This window comes from Ziziphus jujuba, chromosome 6 (assembly GCF_031755915.1).
Source record: "Ziziphus jujuba cultivar Dongzao chromosome 6, ASM3175591v1".
Taxonomy (NCBI): domain Eukaryota; kingdom Viridiplantae; phylum Streptophyta; class Magnoliopsida; order Rosales; family Rhamnaceae; genus Ziziphus; species Ziziphus jujuba.
In genome coordinates this window covers 10,114,192-10,140,698 of record NC_083384.1, presented here as the reverse complement: position 1 = coordinate 10,140,698, position 26,507 = coordinate 10,114,192, and the positions used below count along the sequence as shown (strand labels likewise).

The 26,507-nt window shown below is 29.6% G+C and overlaps 3 protein-coding genes across 3 annotated transcripts; all 3 read left to right on the top strand.

The window, feature by feature from the left end:
• The first annotated feature begins 11,061 nt into the window (after window positions 1-11,061).
• Window positions 11,062-12,654, top strand: LOC107431276 (short-chain dehydrogenase reductase 2a-like). The gene is made up of 2 exons (XM_016042165.4): window positions 11,062-11,225; window positions 11,588-12,654. Exons 1-2 carry the CDS (start codon window positions 11,143-11,145, stop codon window positions 12,417-12,419), a joined length of 915 nt encoding a protein of 304 aa, XP_015897651.4. The 5' UTR covers window positions 11,062-11,142; the 3' UTR covers window positions 12,420-12,654.
• Window positions 12,655-16,850: 4,196 nt separating this feature from the next.
• Window positions 16,851-17,936, top strand: LOC125419091 (uncharacterized). Its single transcript, XM_048464242.2, has one exon. The coding sequence runs from the start codon at window positions 17,037-17,039 to the stop codon at window positions 17,733-17,735; it is 699 nt and encodes a 232-aa protein (XP_048320199.2). The 5' UTR covers window positions 16,851-17,036; the 3' UTR covers window positions 17,736-17,936.
• A 7,431-nt stretch (window positions 17,937-25,367) lies between these two features.
• Window positions 25,368-26,076, top strand: LOC107431282 (senescence associated gene 20). The gene has a single exon (XM_016042173.4). The coding sequence runs from the start codon at window positions 25,576-25,578 to the stop codon at window positions 26,059-26,061; it is 486 nt and encodes a 161-aa protein (XP_015897659.3). The 5' UTR covers window positions 25,368-25,575; the 3' UTR covers window positions 26,062-26,076.
• The last annotated feature ends 431 nt before the right edge of the window (window positions 26,077-26,507 follow it).

Genomic DNA, 26,507 nt, shown 5'->3' with positions numbered 1-26,507 from the left:
AGTCAAAGAACCCATAAATATAACTCCAACCAAAGTAATACTTTTTTGTTTTTTAGTTTAATGTTTTGTTTTCTTTCAACTTGGGAAGTAAATCCTTGTTGTCAGGAGCTGAAAAAAAAGTAGCTCCATGGTTAGAGATTGAAAGTCCGATTTGAGTGCTTCTAAAAACCTAAAACTCTAATGCTAAAGTGAATGGTCCATATAATTCTGCTAGTCAAGGACGATTTTTGATTTTTAGTTGTAAAAAAAATAAAAATAAAAAAAGCATTTGTTTTGTGGGCTTAGGGATATAATAAATTGATGGAATATAGATTCGTCATTGAGTCATGACAGGAGTTACCAAAATATCAAGAAACTGCTTGAATAACCATATATATGAAATTTGGGAAATGGTTCGGACTGGAAAAGGCCCAATAAATTCAAATATGAGTCCCATCGATCTAACATGTGAACGATGGAGGGCAAATTAAAAACTAAGCGCCTTGAAATCTGCCTAAGGATAGCTTCAAATCAAATGTGGAGGATCCACATATATTGTTTGATCTATGTTAACAGATATATCAAACATTTGTAATTCAATTTTGTATCAATTTTAACAATATCACATATTTCTTTTAAGATGATTTGAATTTATAATCATTTAAATTATGTAAAATGTACAAAATAATTCTTATATTCTTTATTGGTAATAATTTCAGTATGTAGTAAAACAGGCGTTTATTAATATATCATTAATGCTTTATCAAATAAAAGTAGTCATTACTGCTAGCCGTAAGTTCTTTTTCCTTAAAAAACAAAAAAGAAAAAAAAGAAAGGGTTTGGACCCAAACATGCACCTGTCTTTCTGATCTAACCAAGTTCAGCCCATGTTTGTTTTTGGGTTTGGACTATACATAAACTGGATTGGAACTATTAAGTTTAAGAGTCATTCTTTCTAGACAACCAAAATGTCTTCCTACATAAATTTTGATATAAAATTACCCCCAAAAAAAAAAAAAAAAAAACTTTTGACATTTAATAAACATTTTTATTTCATTCTAAACATTTTCTTTTCTTTCTACAATACAAAATTAGATGCAACACTGGTAGGCTGGCCACAAACAAACACCGCAAAACGAAGATTTGAAAGAGAAATAAAAGCGTCAGAGGGTTTTAGAGCTTTTTGGTAATATTTACATGAATTGGAAATGGAGGGAGATATTTGGGTGTAAAAAGAACTTCCCTAAGCTCAAAACAAAAGCCCAATCCAACTGTTGGTATGGACTTTCACGTTTCTGAATGAGAGTCTTACAACATGCCCATGACTGATAAGATGGTGAAGATCGTAAAAGGGCATCAGCATTGGTATCTTAAATTTTCTTGTTTCTGATAAAATCCGACTAGAAAATATTTATATTTTTTGGTTGTGTAGTAAAATAAATGGATTTGCATAGTTTCTTTGGGAAATTTATATTAGCGTCTAGAAAAATAGAAAAGATTTCAAATATAATGGGTATGACTATAGCTTTCGAAAATACAAAGGTAGATATATATACCAATACATATATATATATATATATATATATATATATAATATGACAACATTGTGTGCATGATACAAAGGTTGGAGACTTGCAATTTAACACCCACTCAATTGCGTTTGCCTTGTTGCTTTGTTTACTTATATGTTTAGGAGGAAAAAAACAAACAAACAAAAAACAAAAACAAATAAGGAAGTACAAAACAACCACTTTCAAATAGTTTGGGAAGCATAAACTCTTTTTTTTTTTTTTTTTTTTTTTTCTAGTGCTTATAAATAAATAATTACATATAGATATTCTAATGATGTCCAAACGTCAACTAACAAGAATTAAATACGTGCCTCTTGTTCTGCAATTGGGCTCAAAAAGTGATTATTGATGTAAAAAATATGAACAAAATAATTCCTGGATGGGTCAACGAACTCTTTATCACTTTCCTTTTTGGCTTATGGAATATATACAAATCATTGAGGGACCATTAACGCAATACATAAGCATATAATTTTGGAGCATTTAGTCCTTAAACTAACCATAAAATACCCACTAATTTTATGCATAATGCAAAGTATTGAAGAGTGAATGCTAACTTTCTTTTGCTTAATCTTGATGGGCCAAAGGAAAAAAGTTCATGTTGTGGATGTTGTTAATTAGAACAGCCGACTTGATGTTTTGGTAGTAGAAATTGAATAAAGAGAAAGCATTTCCATTCCCGAACACATGGACAAATGTAAAATAAACATTTTGAACTTTGGTTAAAAAGTCGCCACTAAACAAACACTATGGTCCATGGCATCTTATCTTTGCTCTATTTATTGCGTACAAAGTTTTCTAAAAACAATGACATCCCAACTACACAATCATACTTAAACGACAAATTTAATATCAGAAAAAGAAAAAGAAAAAAAATTATTTGCCCTGTAGCTTTGTCTGCTATGCAGCTTCTCAGATTTTTTCTGGAATATATTAGATAAAAATAGAGACCCTATATTTAAATCTAAGTCAACTTCTTATTATTCTCCTTAATAGTGATCAAAGAATTCCCAGTAGCTTAAGATAGAGGATCATTCCCCTAACTCTAAACTATATCAATTAATTGTAACACTAAGATTAATTATCTGTTTGATCTTTCAAGCAAAAAAAAAAAATTATTTCTTTGATCTTTTGTTTTAATTTGGTCATCTGATGATTAGTGTATATAGAATATGCAAACAATGTCTTTTCTTCTAGCCAATCACACTCGAACGGAGTAAAATATTGTTAAAAAATGTTGGATATTGTGTAGATATTATATATATAATTTTCTTATTTTGGTAACAACTAAATTCATATAATATCATGAAGAAATGATATGGATTGGTTGTTCACAAAGCAGGACACTTGAGAACACTTGCATTATAGCAGAGAAGAAACCAATTCATTGGTAGAAATTGTGGATTTTTATTTTATTTTATTTTATTTTTGGATTGATAACTTTACCTTCATGAAAAGAAGTAGAAGTGCTGGTGTCTACCACTTTCAAATGTTAGTGAATCGAGTCAAAGTACTCGATCTGTCCAAAAGAGAAAAAGGTAATGTAGAGCATATTATTATAGTATTGTACATTTTGGTATTTGTTTATAACTATTGTATCAAGGCCTTAACAAGCCTTCATGTGCTTAATGCCAAGCCTTCATGTGATTCATGCCGTTGTATAAACAAATATTGAAATTAATTTTCTTTCCCTTCTTTTCAAAAAAATAAAATAAAATAAAATAAGGGAAGTGAAAAAAATGAAGGGGAAACAAGTTTTTGACAAATGGACAAAGGAGAATAAAGAGAAGAATTGGATCAATGGCACGGTGGTAGCTTTAATGCAACCATTCTAGCATTTCGAAGTTTATCTATAGAGGGGACGAACAAATTATAGTTTATATGCTAGCCCTACCATCTGCGTTTTTTTAAACTCACGGAAGTTAGACAAAATTTTCTTTATATGCTCTTGGCAATTTATTTTTACACATCATCAACTTGGTAGAAAAATGATGTTTGTTATCATTAGTAATTATCACCATCGTACGTATCAATGGATCCCATGTATATATATATATATATATATATATATATATATATATATATATATATATATATATATAAATAAAAATAATAGTGGATCTTATGAATATATAAAAGCCACTGGACCTACTGATATATAGGGTGGTGGTGACTGTCACCACCCTGACATATAATGTTACTCAATTTGGTATGATGAACTTGAACAATTTTTTTTTGGGAAAAAAAAAAAACTTGGTATGATGAATTTGTAAAATTGGATCGGACTATTTGTTTGATGTTTATCTTTAAAAAGTAGATTCTTTGTTAAAAAAAATCAACTTCACTGTTTCAATATGAACCATGTGGTTTGAAATTTAATTTGTCATTACTAGTAATACCACACTAATTAATGACAATATATTTATATAGAGTGTATATAATATATATACTTTTATAGACTTTTTATAGTCAATGTTAAGTAGTTTTATCTTTTCGTTGAAAAAGATGTATAGAAAGAGGCAAAGGCTGGAGGCTGATACGTGAAATTACAATAAAGTAATTCAATTCATGAATCGATCAAATATATTGTTCGACATGACATTGATAAAGTGGCCTGGTTTCATGAATCGATCAAATATATTTTTTTAATTTTTGAGACATGACAGTTTCATTGTTAATTAAATTCACGTTTTAGTGCTATATTCAAAGCTTACGCATATCTGCAAATATATCAATTTCAATTTGATTGTTTATGTTCAAAGGAGGTCGTCCTGGCTATTCATTTCCGCCCATGCGTATTTCGATTGTTTTTGGAAACAAATCAATGTGATGAAGCCAGATAAATAAAATAAAAAATAAAAAATAATTCATTTGGTAATGAAAATCAACTTGTTATTTATTTTGTTGACAAATTTATTTTGGTCCATATCAAAACTGAAAAAAAAAACAAAAAAAAAAGTCACCATTGGGAATCCATCCTGCATCTCAATTTCTTCTTTTTTTTTTTTTTTTTTTTTGGGTTAAATCTTCAGTAGAAATCTAAATTACTAATTCATTTTTGTTATTGGTTTTTTTTTCATTTAATTTTTAATTTTAGAAAGTCAAAAGTAACTTAAATAAAGCTAACTAATATTTGACACTTCAACATGACCTTATTAATGATTGTCTTCCTTGATAACAATATTTAAAAAATGAATTACAATTTTCTAATAGCAGCAAAACGTATGAAATTTTGCCATGCAAATTCTCTTAATTAATCCCTTTCAAATGAAGATTATATATGACAAGTAAAGGTGGTTGAGTTGTAATCATTTCATACACCACATTTTTTAAATCTGGTTCGACTCAACACCCCCTCTCCTCCTTTTCTGTTCCCTTTCTATTAGAATTATACTGTAACCCTGATTCAAAAAAATATATCATATATATATATATATATATATATATATATTATATTATATAATGGTATGTGGTGGTGCGTGGAACATATTGTTAGAATGTATTTATTCAAGAGGTCGAAATATCCTTTTTTTTTTTTTTTGGGGGGGGGGGGGGGGGGGAAGGGATCAAGTAGAGAAATATCTGTTAAGAAAATGTAGCAAACACAAAATATTAAGTGAATACACTAATTAATTAAATACGGCTCTTTTTGCATTGGATTATCTAATACATATCCTCCACAAGTAATTTTAAGATGTAGCTAATTATAGTATATAATATAAAACTATTAGACTAAAAGAGCCTTTTATATAGGAGAGAAAAAAGGTTATAAAATGAATGTAATTAGGACAATTGTCATAAAAGAAATACAAAAACCATTATAACAATTAATGTAATAGCACTTTAAATCCAACTCAATGCTAACAAAATAACTTTTATATGTATAATGATTAAAAAGCACATTAAACCTATTAATTCCATAACACTAAAAATAACCAACAATATTAAAATATAAAAAATTAAAATAAATAATATATCTAACATATATGATTATTTTAATAAACGATGCCTTCCAAAATAAGTTGGGCAACATTACATTTGGTGGGACATGCAAGTATACTTCCTATGCCCCATCAGACAAAGTAGGTGTATCATGTATGTATCACCTAGTAAATATATTTATTATATATATATATATATACACATCAGCATTAGGAAAGAGTTTAATATGGTAAAAAATTATAGTGTATACTTAGAAGATTATTGAAAAAATCTTGCTATTTTTCATGATTATTATTAGTTTATGTAACAATTTTTTATTAAAATATTTAATTATATTATTTTTTAAATTAAAATCTTAAAAATAAATTTTTTAATAATAACGATTTATAATACCAACGCCATTTGACGTATAGATTCTACCATTTGGCATGTAAGATTCTATCGATAATCGTTCAATAATTGTGACACAAATTTTTAAATTGAAATAGAGATGGTTTTATGATTAATTTGAGATTTGAATCCTTTTAAATATAGGATAAAATATCTTATGTATATGCTGAAGTGGTATTACTTCCAATTACTATAGAGCAAACAAGCTGTAAAGCAAAGTGGTAAATTATTTTTTAATTTTTGGTTTAACCCAACCATGTAATATATAAAGTTCCTGTTATATATCTAAAACTGACAAAGCCATCTATAACTAATAGTTTTCATAAAAGGTGGTTTACAGCTTGGCTTTAATGGTGACATGTACTATAATAATTGTAGTGATATAGTCTAAATATATATATTTAAATAATATTAGTGGTATTAAAATATTTATCAAATTTATTTATGAGATGATATATATTAAAATATTATTAATTAATAGATCTATATAATTTTAATATAAAAATAAATTAAAAATATAAATTAATTAAATATTATTATATTATTTATCATATTAATTGCTAAATAAATTTAATAAATATTTTAATAACTCTAACATTATTTTATATAAAATATTTTCTCCAATTACAGTGGGTAGACTAACCACAAGAATATCCATTAAAGAGACCAGAAAAGTTTTGTATATGGAAATCCATCACCTATAATATTAAGAAATGTGTTAAATGCATCTTTCTCAAACATATATATCTACATCCAAAATCTAGCAAATGCAATCTCCCTAAAGTCTGTCGCCTTTAATTACAATATTAAATGCTTCAGTTACAAAATAGTTATCTCTACATTAAATATGAATGTGTTTTACATGCATGCACATAAAATCTATCAATGCATTCAGCAAAAATAAATAAATAAATAAACAAATAAAATCTAGCAAATGCAATCTCCCTGTTAATTCTATCCAAAAAACAAAAAAAAAAAAAAAAATCTTCATTTTAGTTAAGTTGAGGTTACCAAACCATAATTAATCCTACATTCTATTGCCTATAAAAACCTTTAGCTATTTTCCTCTTCATCAATGGACGACCAAATAGCCTTAATTTGCAATTACGAATACATATATATATATATATATATATATATATATTTGTAAATAGCCACTCTATTTCCCCCATCTCCATTTCAGCTTGATATTTACATATATATATATATATATATATATGTAAATCTCAACCAAGTTATTTCTGAATCTGATGATTATAAAACCCATCACGGAATTCATCACATGGGAGCGGAAGACTATCCTCCCTCCTCTAGAAGGTACTTCTTGTATTAATTTCTTCTCCTGCATGAAATAAAGCATAAAAAAATATTTAATGTGTATATATATACGCATATATATTAAATTTGTGTCTCCAATTAAAACACACCGCATATATAAAAGAATGCTTGTTAATTTTCTTCAACTGAAGGGAAATTCAGAATTGTATATGCTTAGTTATCTCCAATAAGCTTGATTCTCAACTTCTCTGGACATATAGGCTTACCAAATATAGAAAGACTATATTTTTGAAAGAACTAATTAATTAATGTCCCATTTTGGGAATGTTTTAGAAATTTTTTATTTCTTTTTGCTTGAAAAAAATGCCTAATATATATATATATATATATATATATATGAAGAATGCGATTGCATATGTTCTTTATTATAATGATATAAATACATGTTCATGTTGATGAATCGAAACTAATTTGAGCAGGCCGCAGATACAACTTTGTCGTGGATTAATAACTAGCTCAAGAATTTCTGTCGGCTTATATTATAGTTTATTTAAAGATATCTATATATATATATATATATATATATCTATATATACATATATCTATTTATATATATATCAAAGAAAATTTTATGGTACGGACGGTTTATATTATGTTATAATGCAGATTTTAGTATTTACAATAGTTTTGAAAAAAATCATCAATATTAAATTTCGGATGATAAAAACATACAAATATCTGTATCATAGATGAACTATATATATATATATATAATGTAAATGTATAATATAGTAGGAGTTGAATTCATAGGGTTTTAATTCAAATCAATCCTCTTCTGATCATTTGTGATTTCGATTTGGCAGTCAATTATGTATAGATGTATAATTATAAAACCAATCCAAATAATAATCACATAAGCAACATATAAAGTTGTGTAGGTAAAACTCAGAGAATCCCACATGATCCATGTTTGCTTTTTTAATGAAAAAAAAATATAATGATTTAAGAAAACGGAAAGTTTTCTACTTTTCTACCACTTATTTATATTTTGATATTTATATAATTCAAACAAAGGAGATTCTCTTTCTTACCCCAAAAAAACAAAAAAATCTGTTATGCAGGACATTTTCCTATTTACATGTAATAAGGTGTTGTCCTGGACAATCATGAAGATAAAAATCCTGGATATAATAGAATTTTAATTTAAACAAAATACTTCTATTACTCCAATTTAACTGATTTTAAAATTAGTAATTAATAGTTTCCATGTATAGTTAATACTGTAATTACTTCAAAATAAACTACTTAATTACATTGTTTATATAATGAACTAATTGGTGTTTAACTAAATGCTTTACCAAAAACGACTTAAAAATATGTTATTTAGAGCATGATTAACGATTTCTTAAAATTAAGCACTTTTTTTAGGCATGTATAAGAGTAATTATTATTTTTTTGTTTTTAAAAATGATAAAATAATTTTTAAGTACTCGATCAAATAGCAGCTATCAATTTTTTAAATTTCTTACTAAGAATTTCTCCCAAAAAAAAAAAAACAAAAGTATCAATGTTGTTTTAGTTTTGACTCTATTTGCATCAATATTGGTATAATAAGAAACTTCCTAAACATTTTCATCCAGAAAAGTTATCCATTTATCTATTTATTTATTTTCTAATAATTTAGAAAATTTATTTGATCCTATTTTTTTCAATTTATCTGATCCTTTTGATTAGTCATTTTAAATATACATGCTAATGAATCAACATATATATGCATAGGAGAATATTTTATTAGGCCATTTCAGACCGTTTATATTATCTGTTTGTCGTCTACTTCCATATAATTCGAGAGTAAATATGAATTATATATAATTTAGTGTTAATAAGACAATATAAAAAACCTGATGTTGTTCTGGAGAAAATAACTTTATATATATATATATATATATATGTGTGTGTGTGTGTGTGTGTGTGTGCATGTATGAGTGTCTCTTAACTTCATGATTTGCATGCATAATCAGATTAAGTTAAATAAGCTTATTTATAGCATGGGGATGCATCTTGTGGAAGTCAAAGTAATTGTATATAAAAGCTTAATAACTGCTGGCGCTATTATTGTCCAAATCTCTTTGAAATCGTATCCTCTATCGATAGAGATGGAGATAGTAATTATTTGATAATTAACCATGTACAAAACATGTTGAGTTTGGATAGATAGTTAACTATGTCTCTTTAACTAGCTTAGATTATTTGTTTTTATTTTATATAAACGACATGATGATAAGTACAAAATTTTAAAATTAATTATTTGTCATTGTCAATAACCAATTAATTATTCTGATTAACTAACAAATTATAATGCTACTAACTAATTTATAAGGTAGTATTAAATATGTTAATTAAGTAATTAAATTCACTTAATTATAAATACAAAACTTGCTAGTTCCAACACATGCTTTGTCTCACACGTGTCCCTGAAATTAAAAAGAGAGATTGGATCTAAAACAAAAGTGTATTTATATATATATATATATATATAGAGGCTGTAACAGAGAACAAAGAATGGGATTTTGATGGATGTGATACCAGTTGGAAATGAATATAAAAAAGGAAGCTATATTACAATATGTCATGCCTTTGAGTTTTATAGAATCTAATCTTTATTGTTTAACTCAAAAAATCTTCTGTGTTTAATAACTCAATCTTCTACTCTTTGGTTTATTACAACTAATCATAATAATTAATCATGGGTCAGCAAACCCTACCCCACCTATATGCATAGCCTTAGCCTTTCTTAACTTGATTTGGAACCTGGAAGCTGGGCAACAATTTTAAGCCTAATACCTTATTGTTTTCCATCTATGCATGAGTTATTTATATGCAAAAATATTGGTGATAATATTGCAGTAAAAGTAATAAAAAAATAATAATAATAAAGAGGCTGGAATTACAAACTAAAACCCACTTTAATGGGACTGAAATGTGAGAAATGGAATTCACCAAAAAAGAAATTTGAAATAGGGAGACAAAAAAAAAAGATAATAAAATCTAGATGGGACAAGTAAAGGGTTGTTTAATTGCAGTTTTTTTTTTTTTTTTTTTTTCTCCCCTGGCTGCAATGTTGGAAATGAAATTGACCACTGAACTTGAATGTGTTTGCATTGCTAGGAGTCTTGTAGTACTAAATTTATAATAGATATGGTGAATCTACTAGTAGTTGGTCTCTTTGACCAAACTACTCTGTTTCTCACCCATAAGATATTTCAAAATCCATCAAACAAAATGCAGACATTTTGGGATTTCAAAGTTTTTATATAATTGATAGATACGAAAATAATATATAAAGAATTAAGATTAGTCCCAATTATGTGTGACAGATTAGATCAAGTTGTTGTTCTTGACCTTGACAAATTCAGCTCTAGTAGCAGTATTGGCTCAATTGCCAAAGCGAAGCTTTTCTTTAAAAATATTTCTATGTATGATTTGGGTTCTTCAACATCTCCCTCAAAAATGTTTAAAGAAGAAAACAGGGACCTTTCTCAATGAAAACAGTCTGTTTACAAAGAAAAATCATATACAGGATTATCATTTGGTCTACAGTATATTTTTGAGGTCTTATTATTATTATTACTTTTTTTGGGTAATAGGTCTCATTTTTTTCTTTATTTTTGACAAAATCCTATTAATAATTATATTACAAAAGGCTAGGCCAAAGTAGGGGCATAGTTATTTTTCAAAAAAAAAAAAAAAAAAAAAGTAGAGGCATAATTTTTCCCAAGGAAGTTACCTTGAAATAGTGAAAACAGACCCTTCTGGCATGTACCCCACTGGATCATTTGGGTTTCCTCTTCTCTACGATAGTACTAATTCTGCCTATAAAAAACCCTCTTCCCTCGTTCCGCAAAACATCCTCAGAAAACCTCTGCTCTTCTTCTCTCTCTCTCTCTCTCTCTCTCTCTCTCTCTCTCTCTCTTTGATCACCATGCCTGCCCAAGTAATGCCTGAGAAAGCCCTTCATGGAATTCATATCATGGGATGGGAAACCAATCCTCCCTCTCCTAGAAGGTACTTTCTTCCATTGCCTTTATATTTCTTTTTCTGCTTCTTCTTCTTAATTTCCTCTTCACAATTAACACCCACAAACACAAACTTAGAATAAATGCTTCTTCTGCATTTCTTGCTTAGTTTTGAATAATAATTCAATTCTATAATTTTCTTTGAATGAGGTTCACTACTAGGAACATCTTTAATATTCCTCCAATTATATATTATACACTTGAACAAGTCCAAAAACTACACAAAATCCAAGACTACCCTTGTTTTTACATTTCTAAATTTCAATAATATATTTTGCTTCATTTTATTCTTCTCCTGGTGAAAATGCCTAACAATCAACCACACCATTTTTTTTTTTTTTTCGTTTACAGATTGGAGGGAAAAGTTGCTATAGTCACAGGTGGGGCAAGAGGGATTGGAGAAGCAACAGTGAGGCTGTTCGCGAGGCACGGTGCTAAGGTAGTAATCGCCGATGTGGAAGACACTCTCGGAGAACTTTTATCGAACACTTTGGGCCATTCGATCACTTACGTCCACTGCGATGTTAGCTTGGAAGAAGACATGGAAAACCTGATGCAATCCACCATTTCCCGATATGGGCAGCTCGATATTCTCTTCAACAATGCCGGTGTTCTTGGAAACCAATCCAAACGCAAAAGCATTATGGATTTCGACATCGACGAGTTCGATCGTGTAATGCGTGTGAACGTGCGAGGAGTCGCATTGGGTATCAAACACGCAGCGAGGGTTATGATTCCGAGAGGCTGTGGGTGTATAATATCCACAGCGAGCGTTGCGGGTGTCATGGGAGGGCTCGGACCACATGCTTATTCGGCTTCGAAGCACGCCATTGTTGGGCTCACGAAGAACACGGCCTGCGAATTGGGCCGTTATGGGATTAGAGTGAATTGCATTTCACCATTTGGGGTTGCCACATCTATGCTTGTGAATGCATGGAGGTGTGGAGGTGAAGAAGATGAAGAAGAGGAATGTTTGAATTTTGGGATTCCAAGTGAGCAAGAAGTGGAGAAAATGGAAGAGTTTGTGAGAGGGCTTGCAAACTTGAAAGGACCAACTTTGAGGGCTAAAGATATAGCTGAGGCTGCTCTTTATCTTGCTAGTGATGAATCCAAGTATGTTAGTGGTCATAATTTAGTAGTTGATGGTGGGATTACCACTTCAAGAAATTGTGTGGGGTTGTAGATTTTTATTTTTTATAAGTTTTGGTAATTATTGAAAAAAAATAGAAAAATCATCTCCAAAATTAATGATGGAAATTGTGCATTTTATTAGGCTTGTAAGAGGTTATCTTTTTTTTTTTTTTTTTCCCTTCCCCCCTCAATCATTGACTAGCAATTTCAATTGTAAATTTTATAAGCTATCAATTAATTTTAGTCATTCCTATAACGGAATGTGCTTTCTCATTTGGAAAAACAAATTAAGCTCTATTTACTGCTTTATCATTTGCTCTGCCTCTTGGTCTTGGAGTTCAACAAACTAAACCAGGGAATCAGAGTCTTTGCAAGTTTTGAAGAATACTATAGCTTGATTTTGTCTTTCTTTATTGTTTTATATATGGTTTTGAACTCCAAAACCAGAATACATTGCATATAATAAATGATTTTACCACTTCTCGCTTTTCCATATACAATGGATTAACTTCTTGGAAGCCTTTCTTTTCTTTTTTTTTTTTTTTTTTTTTATAATAAATAACTTCTTGGAGTTGTTATTGTCAAGAAAAGGTCAAAAGGATAGTTTCTAGCTAAACTAAAACACTTTTAAGAGTGTATTTTCTTTACTATTTTCTTGGCCGGCAAGCAGGCAGGCAGGCAGGCAGGAACCAGGTGCATTGGATGGTTGAATATTTGCTTCTGTCATGTCAATTCGTTGTAGGTTTTAATTGATCCTAATTCTTAAACCTTTTTTTTGTTTTTTAAATCATTTTTTTTTATCTCCTTTTGCATGCATGATTGAGGGTGAAATTAAAATTGGTACGAATATGAACATCGTGATTTTCTTTTCTTAATTAAAATGTGACTCTTGATGAAAAGAACTTCTAATAGATTAACGTAATTTGACATCTTAAGGTCGAATCAAAGCAATTGTTCACAATTCACCAAGAAATACTATTAATAAGAGGCCATGTGGCAGCCCTGTGGTAAGCGGTACCATCAGCCTAGCCCATGAGCTGGGTTCGAGTTTCATCAGTAAAAAAAAATATATATATATATATATATATATTAATAATAATAAATAAATAAATAATGGCATTGATTCTCAACTGACGTACTTAATTAAGTCTCTCCAACATGATTGAGAAAGCCAATAATTCCACGAGACTAAAAATCAACTTATTTTTTCTTCGTTTGGATGGGGACTGAATTTTGTACATAAATCTTATGGCCCAAACATATTAAAAAAAAAAAAAAAGTACATAAATCTAATTACTAAAACTAAAATATGATTTTAATTGCCTGCTAATGGAGTATAACTTTAATTTGGGTTATTGTTAGATTAAACAGTAAGTAGTGGTTAGCCACCCACTACCCACCACTTTAATTTATGAACTTTGATTTGAATATAAAATTATATATTCCAAGTAAAGAGGAATATAGATTTAAAGGAAGAAGAAGAGGTATAGTGTATCAAAGCTGTCATGATCAGAGGGTTTAAAGGCCTCTAGATAAGAGCTGTTTGGTTGACCCTACGAATCCACACATATCAATGTCCATGGATTCTTGAGAGAAAAAGCAGTCGCTTACAACAAGCAACAAATTTGAAGAAGAAGATTTTTGTAATTACATTTACAGGGAACATGCCGTACTACACCCTGTATTTATGCTTTGAAAAGTTGCACCACCTCCTACATTAAATTGCTTAAGAAAAAGTTAAAACTCTCTGACTCTGCAAAATTACCTTGTTTTGCTTCTTCCTGCCGACAAGCTCACTGTATTAAATAATTATAATAGCGGTATAAATTTTTTTGATGATTCGACAACTTTTTAATCTTTACAAAGACTTTGAGATTATTAAACCATATATAAAGATAGAAGGTCTTTTTCCAAACTTCCTTTATTTTTCCATTGTTATCTCCAATTCCACCTTCTATAAAGGAAAAGAGGTGAAATAAAAATTCTATCCCATTGAATTGTTCTTGAAAAAATGAAAGCCAAAAAAAAAAGAAAAAAAAAAGAACTCTTTTAATATCTAATAGTGGTATATATATTTTTGATGATTCAACAACTTTTTAATCTTTACAAAGACTTTGAGATTATTAAAACCATATATAGGATAGAAAAAGGTCTTGTTCCAAACTTTCCTTTGTTTTTCCATTGTTATATCCAATCCGACCTTCTATACAGGAAAAGAAAAATGAAATAAAAATTCTATTCCACTGAATTGATTTTGAAAGATTGAAGCCAAAAAAAATAAAAAAAATAAAAACTATTCTAAAAAATGCTATTCAAACAATCTCTAACATGAATAGAGAATAATAATAAAGCCTTCTTTCAATGGGCTAGATGCAACAAAACTGAAGTCAAAATAATACTACTGCACATATTGTATAGGAAAAACTCATAAAGGTAATTAAATAATTAAAATTAAAACAATAAAGGTTATTAGATTCAACGAAGAATAGTGGAATCCATTGATTCAACGGCTTTGACAGTGGTGAGAGAGTCTATATATATATATATATATATATATAAGCTGCATTGAATTATAGAGACTAAAGAAAGAGAATTAATAGGATAATGTCAAAGGGTCATAGTGGACAGCTCAACCATAAGCAAAGCTGGGAAATTCAAAAACATTGATCTGATCAGAGACAGACAGAGAGACCCTCTTTCTTTGTGGCTTTTAAGAACCTTTTGTTTTTTCTCTTTGAAGTTGTCAATGTTCAAACATTACCACACCATGAGTTGTAAATCTGTGTCTTCTTCTCAATTTTCCATTTTTTTCAACCCAAGTTGGACTATTTCTTTATAAATTATACTTTGATTTTCAATCCAAACTGGAAGTTGACCTAAATTTCTACTAAAACAAGTTGCCACGTGGCCAGGCCTCTTGATATTGTTATTGTTCTTTGTATTAGATTATAGGCATTGGCATGCTAAACCTATACCTGTTGCATAGAGGAATTTGTATTAGATTATAGGACTTGGCATATAATTTTCTCACTCCAAATTTTCTGCTCTTTTTTATTTTATTTTTATTTTTATTATATTCCGTACAAAGATATTTTAGTTGTAACTAATCAAATTTGTTAGCATGGGAAAATGTGTTTAGATTGGGAACACTGGGTCTGGGATTTTTATTTCTGTATTTTTTTTTTTTAAGTGATGGGATGCAAATTACACAAGAAGATCTAAGTCTCGGTTGGGATCCATTTTTAGTACCCAATGGATCCGTAGACCCATTTGAACCAAACCTCCTAAGCCCTTAGCTTTGAATCCATAAATATCTGAGTATTTCTATATACACACCTCGACGACCTCAGAAGCCAATCTATACATTTTTTTTTTAATTAGAAAATTTATGAAATCTTACAACTTTTATGAAAATGAAAAGACATATAGTTTCGGATATTTGGTAATATGATAAAAATTATGGGCAACATATTATTTATTGGTGCATATACATTAGAAGTGTATATAAATTATCTCCATAGCGTCTATTGAGCATAGCTTTTGTTAGTAGATTTATTAGAAGGAAAAGCTTTTATTTGAAAGCTATTAAAGTATTTGATGGGAATATAAATTTTGATTCTTTAGAGTAGTTTTATAACTTTTAAAAAATATATGAGAATATTATTGAAAAAGTTATATTTGTAAAAGGAAAAGTTGGACTTCTTTTAAAAGTTTATTTTCGATTTTTTGAAGAAAGTTTTAAATTTGAAATTCTCTTAAAAAAAAAACTATTTTTTTTTTTATAATAAATGCTTCTCGACTGTATCCGAACACCAATAAATATATATATGTGTATCTATATATATATTTTACAAAAAGAGCTTTTGAATTTTGAATAAGTTTTTGAAATACAAAAAAAGACCTATACTAAATAATAATAAATAAATAAAATGCACTTAGCCTTCTTAACCTTTTTAATTGGATTTTAATTTGTTGGATACCAAAAAAAGGCCCAAACACTTTCCCAAAACAAAGAAACAGAGAATAAAATAGAAAGACATGGTAAAAAATAAATTATTTATATTAACCCCAAAAAATAAAAAAAAAAATAAAAAATGTTGGCTTCTTAGTTTCGTACCAAAACATTAAAAATGTCAAAATGCTTTTCCATATCTAGTCCTCTTCATGAACCGTCGTTTTCTGATAAAATCCGTAACAAAGGTTATTTTAGAAGAATCTGAAAAATCAGCAATTAAATTCTCAAACTCTTATCCAATGCTTCTAAAAATTTCTCAATTGGATCTTTTATTCAACTCATTTAAAAATTAAATGCTAAGAACAGCAAAATAGCAGCGGCTTGATCAGAGAAACAGAGTAAACAGAGCACAATTGGGCTGTTTGGCACAAGAGTAAAAAGACTTTTACTCAGAAAGTGACTTCCAAAGCTTCAGATAAATTTAATAAAAATAAAAAATAAAATTAAAATAAATAAAAAATAAAAAAACAGATTTGATGTGTCCCATTAATCCACCACGTGTCAATTTACATGTCATAATGAATCTGACCCATCTTTTCCTTTTCATTTAATAATCTTTTTCTCTGCTCTTTCTCATCCATTAAAATCCCACTCCCCTTTCCAATTTTTCAGTTTCAGTACTAAAAATATTAAACCCTTGTCTTCCTTCCTTCCATGGCTTCTCAGAAAACAATCTCTCCCAAAAGTCCAATGAGAAGAAGATCTCGAACAAGAAAAGTTACCCAGGACTCTGTTATCAATGTAGCTGAGGCAAGAAGAGAGATTGCTTTTGCCCTGCACCTGCATAGGACATCCTCACCCTCATCCTCATCCTCCTCCTCCTCATCATCATCACCATCACCATTATCATCATCAGCTTTTGTTGCCCAGATGGGCACCTCAGAATCACCATGTAGCATCTACGGCTGTGATTTAAAGAAGCAGGTTCTTTATGGGTCTTCTTCTCCATATTGTTATCCATTGTTGGAATCCATGCCTATCCCTGGACCCATATGGTCCACAACTGCGCCTTCAGTGTTGGCAAGTAATGGTGGTGGTGCACCGGTAGTAGTACCATCGGCTTCTTCTATAGCCAAGGAAGTTTTGGAATTTGAGTGGGAAGAGAGCCAAAAAGCTGCTTCTTATAACTGGTGGTTTGGGTTTTTGAAGACCTTGGACGATGCTAATAATGCTGAGGATTATTCGAAATTCAAATATTCTTTGGGAAATAATGCTTTATTGAATGGTAGTTGTTTTGGTAAAATAGGAGAAGAAGTGGGTGGTTTTGTGGGTGCAAATGACCATCAAAGCCCTTCTCCTGATGAATGGTTGTTGTTTCCAACAGCAGATGAAGACGAGCCTTCAATCCCCTAAACCTACAAAGTACTTGTAAATATATATTATATCTATATCTATATATATATATATATAGGCTATTTGTCTTAGTATTTGATTTTGGGTGTAAAACTCCATTCTAGTAATGGGTTTTATAGATTTTTCTCCGTTTTGAAATTTTCCTGCCTGAAATCAAAACCATGTACTTTCTCTCTACTACTTTTAATGTTTGTTCTTTTATTTTGTTTTGCATGATGGTTGATGCCATGAAATGAGCGTTTCCAATGGCAAATATGGTTTTGTAATTGACGTTTTCAAAATTTATCATGTTGATTTTGTCATTGTAATTGACATGAGTTCTTTAATAGTAATGTTAATATTAATATCAAATTTTGCCATGTATATTCCAATGGCAAATATTAAAAGGTAGAAATGCCGAACTTTAAATTTTATTGAATAATAATGAAATTCATTAATTTTTATTAGTTAAATATAAAATAGTATTAATTAGTTAATTAAATGTTAGGTGATTCACAAATGTTGTGAAAAGGGATTCCAATGTCAAATTTTGTCAATGCAAATTTGGTGTCAAATTTAAGTATCAAATTTGATATTGACAATTTTTTTTAATCCTCCATTGAAGAGATGAATGAAAAGAAATGGCATATATTGGTAATGATATATTATCCGAAAAGTGAATCTACTTTTATATATATATATATATATATATAGAAATATTTTATTGGATAATATTGGACAGCTTATGCTTTTACCATCCACCTATCATCTGGATGTCATTTGATTATTTATGATTCGTACGAAAATTGTCACTGCTTCATCATCATTAATTGCCTACATGGAGAATAAAATGGATAAGGTCAGACAGTGGAATATCAGACTCAGCAACTTTAGCTTTTTTATATAATACATAATTCTATAAGAAAACAGGTTAAGGATATGTACAAAGAGATTACATGAATTATCCAAAAAAAAGAAACGAAAAAAACAAATTATATGCGACCCACACCCAATGGATTGCATGATTTAACTATATATATAATCCATTGGCCTATTAGTATATCTTTCACATCGAGAGAATGTACACATTTTATAACAAAATTTTGTAAGTATATCAACTCCTTTCTACTAGGCTATTGCTAAGATTTTATTTTGTGTTGCTGTCCTATCGATGGTATTGGCAATAGGATGTAATGTTTAGTAGAACAAAATTATGTATAACATATAAGTGTGTGTTTATGTATACATGCGGGTGATGATTTGGACAGTCTTCGGACGAGGCAGCATGGAGAAACAGACATGTGGCTGCTTTCAGCTCACGCACATCCTCACTTTAACAGCCAAGTGGTTTCGCCTTCGCTCACCGATGTGATCAACAATTGTGACCACTATATTGGGCTTCGACGAAATTAAATGGACTCTGAAATTGGGCTTAAGCCTTATTTAAAGGAATGCGAACTCTTCATCCTAAAATCTAAAATGTGAACAGCCTGTGAAGGAGTTTTATGTTTTCCATTATTTGAAAAAAAAACAAAGAAACAGGTAGGACAATTATTGATGTGTGCTGAAGATTGCGTCCAATTTGGTGTTGATTCTTGACTAAGCACCAATCCATTGGTAATATGGTAGATAGGATTTTGTTGGGTGTTAACACCCAACCTAATGCCTAATGGGTAATGAATGACTAATGAGTTATATAATCCAATCCAATCAATCCTTACAAAACTTGTAAGCTGTTCTAATTATTTACAAAACCTCATAAATTGGGTTTTAAATCCTCTCCTTTACATAATTACATCAAGTATAATAAAAAATAAAAATAAAAACATTTTGAACAACCTAGGTGATAACTAATGGATTGGTAATGTGTTTAGATTTTTACCAATAGGGCATAGTATTCAGTAAAATCGTCGTCTGGGTTTTTCAACTTTGCGATAATACCTATAGAATTATAAACATAGATGGACATAGATGGGAAGTAAATTGTCCAATCGACGCAAGTGGATCCACTCTGGTTGCATGAGTATACCATCATCTAGTGTTCCAATATTTTTTTCATTAACCAAAAATGAATAAATAAAAATAAAATAAAAAACAAATTTTGAACAGGTGTGATTCTCTTTTAAGTTATTTCTCATGTTTGTAATGGATAAAATGGTCTTTCTGGAAATAAACATTATTTATCAAATACTATCGATGGAAACATTCATGAAAAAAACAAATCCTGATGCGTATAATATGTGGGGATGCTTCTCTGACTGATATTATGCAAATTTGAAATTTGTGAAGGGCAGAGTGGAAGGAAGGGCGTGATGACCATCTACAAGAAGAAGGTGTGCACGTGACATGCACGGTCCATTAATCACCACACCAAAGAGAAAGCTATACAAATAATTCAGAGAACCTTTTTGTGGCTTTAATTTTGTGACATTGCAACTTAAATGGATTGTCACTCATTACCTAACACTCTACAACTTACATTACAACCCAAAATTTGCTGAAACTGAGAGGCGTCTTATTGCATGGATTGGGACTTGAACTAATCTCATCATTGGAATGGCTTTGGATTCTCTCTTCCGAGACTTCAGCTCAGTTTTGGGGGTCCTCAGCCCCTTGAAGATGACCCTGACAAGTTCCACCAACATTAATTATAAGATTAATATCATTCAGTCTAGTAGTCCATTTTGCACCAGTTGGTGGTACTCATAGAATTGTTCAATTTCATATATATGGTGGAGAAGAATAGGCGTCATCTGCACAATATCTCATTGCGGCTCAATAACTAATGTTTGACAAGATTTCAAACAACAAGTTTGTTCCATCGGATCTAAATTAATCAAATTAGATTAAGAATAATGGATTTTATTATCATATATATTTATATTCAGCTTAAAATCTATCTAAATGATACTATTCAATGATAACGTAAAAAATCTTATATTGTTTTAATTTTAAATCTTTATAAAAATAACATAATTATTTTGTTATTGTTTATCTGGATAAGGATTTTAAATTCGAATCCTGACATTTTCAATATATATATATAAACATATAAAAAAGTTAAAAGAACTGTAGTGGTTTGCTGATTGATACTAGTAGTCGATCTATTTTCATATGTTTCAATCAAACCAACACCACGCCCAATATTGTATGGTAGAGAAGTTGTACCGAAAATTTGAGCCAAATTATGTTCAAGGTAGGAGTAATTTTGTCGCCTAATTTTGCATTCCCATACTGTGCATAAAGTTGTAGGGAAAAAAAAAAAAAAAAATCCGATATGAGAAATTGGTCAAATGGGATTGGATCTAGATCCATAAGAAATATGTCCAAAAATTCTTAAAATTCAGAAAAGAAATTTAAGCTTGAAAACGATCCTCCTCCTACCGGGAAAATCAATAATATATACAATGGATTCGATGGACGGATGGCGGAGAAGTGGATATTGTAAAGAAGCAAAAAACGATAAAACAACATTAAATGCATTTTGGAGCAAAGATATTGTTTTCCACACGTTCCATCAGACAGCAAAGATTCAAGAATCCAGCAAATGATGGGTTAGCTTATTTAGTTCATTGTATTGCCCAAAAAATTATTATTCATTTATTTTGTTGTGGGGTTTAAAATTTAAAGCTTTGAGAGGGCTTTAGAGGGAATGTCTAAGCACCATGTACACGAGGAGGTTGTGTTCTCTTCTTGGTTGGATCCAACTGGTTCTCTTAAATTAAATGGATGCCTATTGGCTATGCACACAAAATAATTGTCTTGGCTTGAATTTTTTTTAAAAATTAATTTAATTTTCATGATTTAAAATATTATATATATATATATATATATATATATATATATATATATATATAGAATGGTTTTACTGTACAATCCGCAAAAAAACAGATATTTTTTTAAAATAAATATTAATTTTATTATATATACTGTCCACATAAATATCAAAACCGATATCTTCTTTTAAAAAAATCTAAAAAATTGTCAGACATTGCTTATATATATATATATATATATATTCTAAATAATAATAATAATAATTTGTGGGTTAGGTTTGAAACTAAAAGATTTGGACAGGTAACAAGGGGGTCCACGCCAAATTTGGGCTACTTTGCCTGATTTTATTAGATGGGCCATGTTTGCAAATTTTACACGTAGCTTTTTCTTTGATGGAAGATTTTACACGTAGCTTGTATTTATTTACGTGAGGTTGTAAATCAACCAGGTTGGACCGAATTTCTCCAAACTTTGGGCTTGTGGCGATTAGTTAGTTTTTATTTTATTTTATTTATTTATTTATTTTTAAGATATATTGATTGAAGGTTTTAAGCTAATTAGTTTTATTTTATTGAAGGGGATAACATTGTTATGTATCTCTGTACTATAAGTTATGAATTGAGTGGTAGAAACATGGTACAAAAAGAATATATGAGAGAAAGTCTGTGACTATGTTTTCTTTTGTCAATTTAATTAAAAAAAAGGTAATTCAAGTAGACATTATTATATTACAAGACAATTTAGATAATAATGATTAATAAATTTTAAATAAAAACGAACAGATCAATATATTTCGAAAAAGTGTCTCTCATGAGACTGACCGATAACAAATTCATTGTTTTTTTTTTTGTTTTTTAGATGGTGGTCTTAGAATTCAAATCCCTATTCGATACTAAAAAGAAAACAAAAAAAATAAATAAATAAATAAAGGATATTTGTGGGAATGTACTATAGTAATAAATGACACGCACGCGGAAAGTGACAGCGTGGCTGAGATGTTTTAATCTTATTGAAACGACGAAACATTGCCGTCAAAAAGAACTCAGTCTTGCCTGTTCCAGCCTGGCCTTTTCTCAAGAGTTGAGACTCCAACATCATGTATTTTTCTAAAATGACAAAACTCTCCCTCATCCTTCCCTTTAGGAATTTAGACTATTTTTTTTTTTTTAATTACAAATTACTCTAAACTCGGTTATTCATGACTTGAATCCATCTTCATCAGAAATTTCAACTCTGTCCGTTTGATTTTGACAAACTTTCTTTGTCTTTTATTTTTAATCTATTAATTAACTATTTCTATGTTAATCACTAGCTAGCTGGAATCATCGCTATATTTTTTACCCAAAAAAAAAAAAAAAAAAAGCTTTTGGTTCTTCTTTTATCCCTATTCAATTATTTTATTGTACTTTTCAGGAATAAAAACATTTATTACTATCCATATGAAGTAAATTGTTTTACTTTTAACCAGGAAAAGCTTCTTTCCTTTGAAAATTTTTAACGTCTTTTTGTGGGTACTTGCTCCTTTGGACACTTATATATATGCATTAGAATATGCTAAAAAAAAAAAAGAAAAACAATTATCAGTTGTATAAGACAAATATTTGGGAGCCTTATTTCAAAAATAAATATCTCATTGCCATTGCCATTTAGGAACTGTCATCGCCTTTCATGATTCTATGTTCTACTCTATGGTTGTCATAATATTATATAACTTTTTAGTGCAAGAGTTGATTAGTTCGATTGTTTCTCAATTTCTTTTACGTATATAAAATTTGGTTCTTGCCTTGCAACTGGGAAAAAAACCTAGATATAAGGATCCAAAAAATAAAATAAAAAAAAATGATATAAGGATCCAAAAGGGTCGATTTATGCACAAGATGCCTAAAGTATAATGGAATATACAATTTTGTTTTTACATATATGATAATTAAAATTAAAGTGATATGACGAACTTTCTCAAGTCTATTGGTCATCCGGCAACTTGTTTCTATCCACAATTATTAGTAGAACCTCCACCAATTCTACCCACAAGAAGCATAGCCTACTATACGATTATTTTAAGGAAAAATTTTTAAATCATTATGAACATGAACTTATAAATTATAATTTACAATTTAGATCTTTTTAACCAAAATTCTTATGGTTTAATTCCAGTTCCTACAAATGTTATATTATTATTATTATTATTGAAAATACAAGTTATATTATTTTAAGATCATCTTCAAGGTAAATTAACACATGTTCTTAGGGGAAAAAAAAAAAAAAAAACTTGTTGGCTCACCTAGATTCTAAACTATATTTGTACTTGTAATTTGGTTTTTGAACCTTTTTCTTTTTGGCAATTTGGTATTTGCACTTTTAAGTTTTTGATATACTCTAGATCTTAAACTATTTCTAGGAGTTTTAAAACGTGTGATGCACTTTATGAAATATATTAGGATCTTGTAGTATTATCTAATTTTATTAGTTTATTGTTGGAGTAAGTACATTGCAAATTTTGAAATTGCTAAAAAATTTAAAGGTTAAAGTGCACCACAAATTGAAGTTTAAAAACCAAAATACCAAAAAATTAATTAAGAAGTAAAATGCAACCATCAACATAGTTCAGAATTAACATAGCTGATAAGTCTAAAGAAAAGAAAAATATATAATTAGCTTCTATAGTCTATAGTTATTCTATAGATGATATCATAAGGATTATTTGTCAATTTATAATGAGTAATATGATAACATGTGACCGATGATAAATATTGTCGCTCTTCAAAATTTTTAGTTTTAATTGGTTAATTGAAAATGTTACCTACATAACTATGTTACTAATTTCTCTTTTCTTCCTTGGTGCTGTGTCGTCTTTTTAAGTTAGGATATAGTTTCCATAACATTAAACTTTTTTATGTAATTGGTATATGAATAATATTGTATTACAAGTAATTTATCATCGCATATATTATAATATTTATATAGGATTTTTATGTTTATTTTACTATTTTTTAACATTTTCGCTGTATATAATTATAGATAGTTTACATTGCATATGATTATTAAAAGGGATACAAAATGACATAATGAATGGGATATTTTTCTTCATTTTTGTGTTTCCATCTACATTAAACTAGTAATGTAATGGCATATCATCTTTAAAAATCAAAAAATGAGATAATGATATTACCAAAAAACAAAAGAAAGAAAATGGAATCCTGTCATGACCCGCACATATAATATCTTCTCATTCCATAATTAAAGTTCTAACAATTTCTATATTTATATATATAATAATGCATAGGTTATAACATTCCACCGAATTTCAGGATTATATTGAGCCATGGTTATTAGAATTAAGTATTTTAAAGGTTCTTTTTTCCTTTATATTTTGAAAAACCTATAATAATCATGTTACATCGAGAAAGCGAAGCCCACATAGTCAATGCATGTATGCAGGGGTACCAAATCCAAGCCCGTTTGATCTTCCATGCCATCACTAAATCACATGATAATTGATCTGGCGAATAGTTGAGTATTTCTACCTATAAAATTATAATAATAGAAAAATAAAATTTAAAGATTAAGTATTTTTATCTATATTACGAGGTTATGAATTCGAATAATAAAATAATAAAATTTAAAATAATTTGTAATTTGAAAAAATGAATTAATTGGTCTCTCTTTCCCTCTCTCTATCCCATCTCTTCCCTCTATTTTCTTTTGCTATAAATAGGTATGCTATAAGAGCATAGGTTTGAATAATAAAATAATAGGATTAAGGTAATTTGTAATTTAAAAAAAAAATTAATTGGTCTCTTTCTCTCTCTACCCCACCTCCTCTCTCTATTTTCTTTTGCTATATATAGATATGCTATAAGAGCATGGGTTATATAATTTAAAAAAAAAAAAATTAATCGGTCTCTCTCTCTCTCTTTCTCTCTACCCCCCACCTCCTCCCTCCATTTTCTTTGCTATAAATAGGTTCAGCCCCAAACCCAATTCCATGCACAGAAAAGAGCAAAAAGCGTCATTTCCATTTCCCTAAAAATTAGTGACACAATACAACTAAACTCGTCTACCTCACTTCCATAACAGAGAAAAAATGGCAGCTAAAGAAGCCATTGTTGAATCTCCATTGCCAAACCAACAAGAACTCGAAAACAGAGCCACAGTGGAAACACTCTACAAGGCGCTAGCACAGGGACAAACAGAGACAGCCGCATCACTCCTAGCAAGCGACCTTGAATGGTGGTTCCACGGGCCTCCACGCTGCAACCACATGATGAGGGTCCTCACCGGAGAGGCCAGCCACACGGCATTCCTGTTCGAGCCCAGAAGCGTCACGGCCATCGGCGACTGCGTGATCGTGGAGGGTTGGGAAGGTGCCAAAGTTTACTGGGTCCATGTTTGGACGCTTAAAAATGGTGTTATTACTCAGTTCAGAGAGTACTTCAATACTTGGCTCACTGTCAGAGATGTAAGGCCTCCCAGATGGGAGATTGGGCATGATCAGAGTCTCACTCTCTGGCAGAGTCAGCCTAGGGACCTTTTTAGGCGCTCTTTGCCTGGCCTTTTGCTTGCCATTTAGACTTAAAAAAAAGAGTGCAAAGATTACAACTTTTTAATTGGGATAATTGTAAATTGTATTAGAATATTCTATGAAGTTGTAGAACCGCCGAAGTCAAAATCTTTGAAAAAAAAAAAAAAAAAAAATATATATATATATATATATATATATATATATATATATATATATATATATATATATATATATATATATATATATATGCATATGTTTTATATATTATGGTAATTAATAATCCAGAGTTTTTGGGGTAGAAAGTGGATATGATTAGGATTAATGGGTCGTAAATGTGTGATAATTTATGGTTTTGGATGATATATATGAAACTTTAATGTGTACAATGTTCTAGATTTGGGTTTTATGATGAAAAGTGATAATATTACAATGGTGGTGGAGCCATGCTAAGTTTGACGTTTTGGTGGTCCAAAAGGATAGATATTACACGGTTT